Here is a 7,543-nt window from a genome sequence, read left to right as displayed (position 1 = left end):
GTGCAGAAGGCATCTAAATCTCCTGAAAAGTAACCTGTCATTGTTTTCAATGATACCCTTCACAGCAAAGAGCTTTAGCAAGGAGCAGTTTGCATAACTCCAGCATTTAAAAATATTAATTTAGTCCGTCGTGAAGTAAATAACATCCATCCACTTTTTCCGTCCCCAATTGGAGCCCCCTGGGTGAACACTGGCTGCTATGTTACCAGATCACACTGTTAAAATACCTTTAGTAAATAACTAGATTAAAGCTAAAGTGATACTTTAATAACAGGTTTCTGTTGCTGGATTGCCCACAACTCACTCTTTTGTGCTTGGCTGTGCAATTAAACCCTAAATAGAAGTCGGCGCGCTGTCCACCACATTGGGTTCTTGCCATACAGTCAGCACTGCTGTGATAATCACAGGCTCCCTGGGACCTTAAACTGGGCAAATTAACTTTACGCTTCAGTACATGCAGGATTAAATATACTGTATATCATTATAAGTACCATTGAGAACAGACGGGCACAACAACTTCTTGCCTGGCTGGAGGAACATAAGGGATGGACCAGCTCAAGTCGGAGGTCAGGATCAGTTCCATCCCTCAGACAGCAGATGGCAGTGGTCCTCTCGTGGTGTTCCAGTTTGGAGAAGTGAAGCTCTGTCAGAGTCCCTTGGTGCTGTTAGGGGGCGCTGCCCGGGAGGGACATCCCTGGTTGCCACGTAACCTAATAGGAAACACTATGGCACCAGAAGCATTATCAGATTCAGATTAAATGTGGCCCACCACCTCACCAAGGGGAGTCAGAAGGCAACAGGCAACACTCAACAAGATGAATGGAAGGGGAGAACAAAGATTCTCTTGCTTTGTAATTGTGGATTAATTGTTGGTGAGATCTTTGTGTAATCAAATCCTTTATTTGAACCCGGGACCATGTTGGGTGATATTGAGCCTGAGGTTTGGGGCTCAGTGGTGACCCCTTGTGGTCAAAGTATAAATATCATGTATGTTCAATTCTTTTGAGTTGATAACTGCTATGAAGCCCTCGTTGGGGCTCAAAGACACCTACTGTGAAAACAACAACAGACAGGTTGAGAAACACTAGAAAAATAATGCAGCAATGATGGAAAACTAAACATCACTTTGTAAATTTACTCATCTAAGATCAGTTTAAATCTAAATAATCAATGCAGACCTCAGCATTAACATTTATTTAACAGTGGATCATGCAATGCATATATCTCTGTTGTAAGCTATTTGGTATGGGATTCTAAAAGCACTGTTAATTCTTGTGATGTGCCATATGTTGAAATGCCAAATGCAATGCATACTTCTCTGTTGTATGTCATTTGTGAAAGTGACATTAATGTTTGTGATGTGCCATTTGTTGGAATGACAAATGCAATGCATACATTTCTGTTATATGCTATTTAGTATGGGAATTGTAAAAGCAGTGCTAATCCTGTTGATGTGCCATCTGTTGGAATGAGAAATGCAACACATACATTTCTGTTGTATGTCATTTGGTATGGGATTTGTAAAAGTAGTGTTAAGGTTTGTGATGCGTCATCTGTTGGAATGACAAACGCATTTTATATGTCTCTGTTATATGACATTTGGAATGTGTCTATTTGAATGACATTGAATTTTATTACAAAAAATTTTTGTGATGTGCCATCTGTTGGAATGACAAATGCAATGCATTTTAGTGCAAAAAATGTTTTGTGATGCGCCATGTGTTTAAATGATAGAGACATTGCAACTGGACAGACACAGATACAAAGACACTTATTGTTTTATTAGAATTGATTAAGATACAATCAAAATATATTAAGAAGGAGTGATTGAACAATCAACATATTGAAAGATATAAGCAAAAAATAAAAATGTATATAAATCCTGCTAAATAACACAAATAGTAATTTTTGTTCATTTTAAAAAATCTATACATTCTAACCACCAATTTAGAAACTCTTTGTAACTTTTGTTTAACGATTACACTCTAACATAATGCCTTTATTGTAATTAAACTTAATCAGGAAGAAATTTTAATGAATCAAGAAGAAGGAAAGTAACCCGAGGATTGATGTAGAATATCTGCTTTCCCCAGTTAACCCTTTACACACTTTTTTTCCACCTTTGCTCATTTGAAATTCCTCAACTGTTAACTAACATCTCTGCAGATTCCTTCCTGCGGTAACGTTTGACCCCAAAGACGACCAAAGCTATTATGGCTGCCAGCACATCCACAACAGCTAACGCCACCCCAAACGCTGCTCCACTGCCCAGACCTTTGTTTTCTGTGCGAATGACATCTGACTTGCCAGATATCTGTGCGTTCAGGCTGCCATCTTGATTCGACAACATCTTGCCTAGTGGTGTCACCATGGTATTGTTTGTGGAATTATTATTAATTCTGTATGGATTACTAAAAGGAGGAACTTTTATAGGGAACAACTGCCCACCGTTGAACAAGCCTGTAGGCATGCAGTAAAGGATTTGGCATCCATCACTAATTGTAGCTGAATATTGGCTGAAGCCGTTGGCACAGGTAGTGCGAGACTGACCAGCCAGCGGATTGGTGGCCTCACAGCTGAAAAAGCCCCCAAACACTACAGAATACTGGGCACATCTGTCTTTATCTGTGCTAACGCAGACGTTAACATCTTGTAATATCTTCAAGGAAGTAAAGCAATTGGAGCAAGACTGGGACTTGGTTATGAGATTGTTTGTCGATTTACTGTAGAGACCACCAAACAGGAAGCTATTAGAGCTTTTGGTGGTTGTGCTGGTGGCAGCACACCAGTATGCCGTAAATCTGGCTCTTCTGGTGTAATAGGCAGTTCCACATTCATCATCACAGCAAGTTGCAAATATCCAGCAGCTATGACAGCGCTTATGACACTCATACTGACCGTAGTCTTCTTGCTTGTCCTCGGTGCGCAGCCTGATCGAATTGTATGTTGGTGGGCATGAGAAGCTGCCAGTGAGTGGGTTCTTCTGCTCCAGTGAAGAGCAGAGTTGATACGCGTCACTTGTGAGCGGGGTGCACACTTGATAGACACCACCAAAGCTAAAGTTGGTCGCCACTCCATCACAGGACCCGTCGTCAACATTTGCCTGGAAGTTGAAGTTTAGGGAATCGCTTTTTAGACACCCTGGACGTTGGTTAACAGTGTAGTACATCATAATGGCCTTCTCGACAGATTGGGAAACCTTCTCAGCAGTAAGAGCTGCCAAGTCTGGAAGGGTTTCCTTGTTCAGAATGCCGTGAAGTGGCAAACCAGAGCGGTCGATGGCCACCAGGTTGTTGAAGATGCCTTCCTGCCAAGTTTTAAGGGTGATGCCCGGGTAAACTGGGATGCTGCCATAAACTTGCACCAACGAATGTGTTACGTTACCTGCATACCGCTTGGATAACGTGTCTTCGGCTACTTTGGACACTCCAGCGTCAAATCCAATATTGATCTTATTAAAGAAACTCATTCCAACTGATGATTTAATTGAAGTAATATCTTTGCGCTCGCTCGTGATGAAACTCGACCGCACATAATCTTCTTGAAGCAGGATGGCCCCAGCATCGACACTCGTAATGACATGCGTTCCATAGTTTAGAACAAGCATTTCTGAGAGATAGTCTGCCTCTTTTGTTTGGTTGTTCTCTAAAGCGTTGGCGATGTCCATGATCTGTCTCTTGAAGCGAGGATCAAACGAGAAATTGGGATTGGCCATCACAATATAGATTAGATTCCGCACCTGAAAATAAATAAAAAAAAAAGATAAATAAATATTATTGCTGCTCTGGATTCATGTTGGATTGCCATCTTTATCAAGGAGTTTTTAAACAAAAGTAACCAAGCTGGCACTTCAAGACTCGCAGATATGACAACATAACTTGATGTATGGCTTTCTGTTTGTTTTTTGGTTGTCACACACATGCGCATGGGAGGCAGCTAAAGAACTCAAAGGAAGGTAATCCCACACCAGACCAGGAGGTGGCGAGGTGGTACTGATCCTTTCTCTTTATCCACTGCAGACCCATCACAGGAAATTCCGCCCGGCCTCCATGACATCACTTCCAGTCAGGAGCCCCATGGCATCACTTCCAGTCTAGAAGACACCATTCCGGTCTCGGGCCAGATGACGTCACTTCCAGTCCAGAAGATGCCTCTTTTGGTCACTAGCCTGATGACGTCACTTCCGGTTTCTGGTCACAATTACCTCACTTCCTCAGCCGCATTTTAAACACCCACCATCTCAACCTCACCAGTTAGTTCTGTTTTGGACTCAAAGTGGTAAACGTCTGTAATAAAAATGATTTATTTTGCAGCCAGGAAACATTATGTGGGTGGCTGCCCCAAATCTTTTTATGGCTCTTGTGTTATCTCTGACAAGGTGCTCTCACATATAATGTGTTGTTGTGATGTGAAATATTGCATACCAGTTGATAAATATTTTATATCTTTTTATTTGTAACTTAGACAAAGCAATGAAATATTAGTGTTACATTGTTGATAATAACAGCAATGGTTTGATGGTTTAAGAACTCCTTCCCCTCTTTTAGGACTGAGTCATTTTGTAAATTTACAACAGGGTGGTGTGAAGTGTCTCAGACAAGTTTAGCTAATATTTCTCTGTTGAAGTCTCTCAGTCAGCCCCCACAGGAAAGCCAGGCTGCCTAACTGCCAATCTTTACCTTAACACCTGGTTTGGAGGATGGCAGGTATGAAGGTGTTTTCTGTCCCATTGGTCTGAAGTATGGCTGTTTGGAATTGGCTTGTATCAGAAGCCTTTAAACACCATGACACCTTATTGGCTGTAGGGGTTGAACAGAAAACCTATAAATTTGCTTGCTTTACCTCACCCTCTCTCTCTCTTACCAAACTGATGAAAGACTATCTCACACACCATGAACTGAGAAGGACAACATAATGAAGAGCACAGCTTGGCAGCCATATTGAGACAGGCATGTAGCCTGTTCTGAAGAAAGCTGACCACAAAATGAGGCCATAACTAGAGACATTTACAGTAACTAACAAGTCTGTGTGCCGCCTGAAACTACACATCAACATTTATCAGGTTTTATGGTTGCCATTATTCAAATGTACTTTGCATATTGTTATTATCATGCCGCGGTGGGCTGGCACCCTGCTTGGGGTTTGCTTCCAGACCCCCGTGACCCTATAGTTAGGATATAACGGGTTGGATAATGGATGGATGGATGGATATTGTTCTTATTTATGAATATTATCAATAATACCTATTTACATTTTAACTTAACTCCTGCTTGTCTTTTACAACACCTAATTGCCTGAGGTTATACACTTAGAAGGGAAGGTGGTGAGAAGTTATAAAGTACAATACGTTATAAACAGTGGTAAGTCTGTGCGATTTGAGGCATTCTGACAAAGGCTACATATTAATAATACAAAAGGGGAAAGTAGAGTAATATATTACTCTCCCAAGACAAAACATGCGTGAAGCACCTATTGTGAATGCTTATGTCTGTCTATCCATCGGTCTGCATGGAACAACTCGCCCCCAATTTTAGTTGAGGTGCAGCACACTTGTTCCTCACATAAATTTCTCGAGACGGCTCAGTTCTCGTTCAGTTATCTCAAACAGAACGTACCATGCAAAGTTTTCAAATTTCAAAATCTCCAGATGAAAAATATGTGTGAATTTGGGAGCCCGTTCATCCTAAAACGGGGAAACGTTCAGTGCAACCTTAACTAGGGATGAGAAGATCTGAGCCCATTGTGTGACTTTGCTGATGATCTCTGCTGAAACTCAAGAGGAGATCCATATGAAAAGCATTCAGGAGAAACATCTGAGAGGCAGGAGACAAAAGGTCTCCATTTTACTTCTTCTTGCTCTCACTATTGTCGAGGAGAACCCAAAAAAACATTTAGGAGATCTCTCTTTTGATTTGTCATTCCTGTAGGATGAAAGGAGGTTGAAGTGGTATGGACATGTGATGAAGTAGAGACAATGAATGTGTAGGCAAAAAGAGTGATGGAAATGAAAGTTCAGGGGAAGAGAAAGTGAGGGAGGCCAATGTGGAGGTGGATGGATAAAGTGAAAGAAGATGGGAAGGAAAAGGGCCAGGCTGGTGAGGAGGAGGTGCAGGATCGAGCTGTGTGGAGAAGTTTGATCAAGCACATCAATCACACATAGAAGTGGGATAAGAAGAAGAAGAAGAAGCTGTTTGAGAATATGTACCTTTCATGGCTGTGTACTTGAAATTCGTGGGTTATGAGGGGAGCAACTCCTCTTTAGATGGAAAAGGTGAAGATCCAGAGTGGGGATACACTGTAAGGTGGAAAGGAATCAAAAGTGGACTTCATATACTGAGGAATGTTCAATCGATTCTTATTTTGAAAGAGCTGTCATATCAAGGTATGGCAAATTTAGGTACCATAGAGTTTTGGATGCTGCAGGGAAGCGGTTTAAACCTCCTCTGTCAGACAATCCTTCATGCTGGACGAGTATAAAAATTATGACAAGTTCTGGAGATTTACGTGAATAAGAAATTGAACAAAAAAGCGAGCACATTACAAATCAAACCACACTTCGCATTGCTGACTGAGTTCATGGCCACTACTGAAGGTCAAACTGAGCCAGCAGCTAATGTGCAATCCATGAAATGGTCATTGGACAAGAGTTTGGTTTCAGTGATGTTAGTTGCCTGCATTGTATAAAACCACACGTTGTTAAATATCATCACCCAAGAAAATAACCAAATGTCCAACATTCCCAATAATTTCCTTTTTTCTCCTCTTACCTGTACCCTTGTTGTAGATGACTGATCCTGCACCTGAAAACTTTTGACTCGTTGATTTTCTTTTGAGAACTTCCCGTTAAGCACAAAAATGAAATTAAGGTCGCCGTTGATGGTCTCCGCCACCGAACTCTTGAGCTCCATCCAGCTCTCGATAATTTCCGTGTTCAGCTCCAGTTTGGTTTGCTTTTGAGGGATGACAAACACTTCATCGGGTATCAGGTAGAACCCGTCTTCAGTGGTCTGGCATGTGGAGTAGTTGAAGTTCATCACCCGGCCCATGTCCGCATTTCGCAGATTGTCCCATCCTCCACCCGGCAGAGTCTCCAGAATGGCCAGCTGGCTCGTTATTTTACACTCCTGAAATGCAGCCGACGTTTGTAGCGGCGAACCCTGAGTTTCACATTGCTGAACAAGGAACGACATCAAGGAAAGGTAAAAGAGCAAACTGCACGACATGGTGGTAAATTAAGTTGAAAGAGTGCAGAAGCAGCAGGAGACCCTTTTGAAATACAAAAAATAATCCACTAGCCAACTGTATTTATAAGCTTTCATCACGTGAGTTTAAAGAAATGCTAAACTGATATTCTGTTCTTCCTGTAAAAGTTCAATGTGAGGTAAAAGAACCTGCTATAATCCTGAGGATCAGTTGTTACACTCCTTTGTCAAACTGGTATTTTATATTAAAGGGGGTGTACAACATTTGTAATGAAAGAGAAGAACTTTGAAGGATGAAATGCTGCGGCTGAACACAACATGAATGAAATTACTAGCATTGT

At 41.5% G+C, this 7,543-nt stretch overlaps 1 protein-coding gene across 1 annotated transcript; it reads right to left on the bottom strand.

The window, feature by feature from the left end:
* Positions 1 to 2,001: 2,001 nt before the first annotated feature.
* On the bottom strand, positions 2,002 to 7,223 carry LOC120538304 (macrophage-expressed gene 1 protein-like). Its single transcript, XM_039767766.1, has 2 exons — positions 6,768 to 7,223; positions 2,002 to 3,739 (listed from the first exon to the last, which is right to left on the bottom strand). The coding sequence occupies exons 1-2, from the start codon at positions 7,221 to 7,223 to the stop codon at positions 2,141 to 2,143; spliced, it is 2,055 nt and encodes a 684-aa protein (XP_039623700.1). The 3' UTR covers positions 2,002 to 2,140.
* Positions 7,224 to 7,543: the final 320 nt, after the last annotated feature.

This window comes from Polypterus senegalus, chromosome 10, assembly GCF_016835505.1.
Source record: "Polypterus senegalus isolate Bchr_013 chromosome 10, ASM1683550v1, whole genome shotgun sequence".
Lineage (NCBI taxonomy): Eukaryota > Metazoa > Chordata > Cladistia > Polypteriformes > Polypteridae > Polypterus > Polypterus senegalus.
Note: the sequence above shows the minus strand (reverse complement) of the source record. Positions and strands in the feature narration are given on the sequence as shown.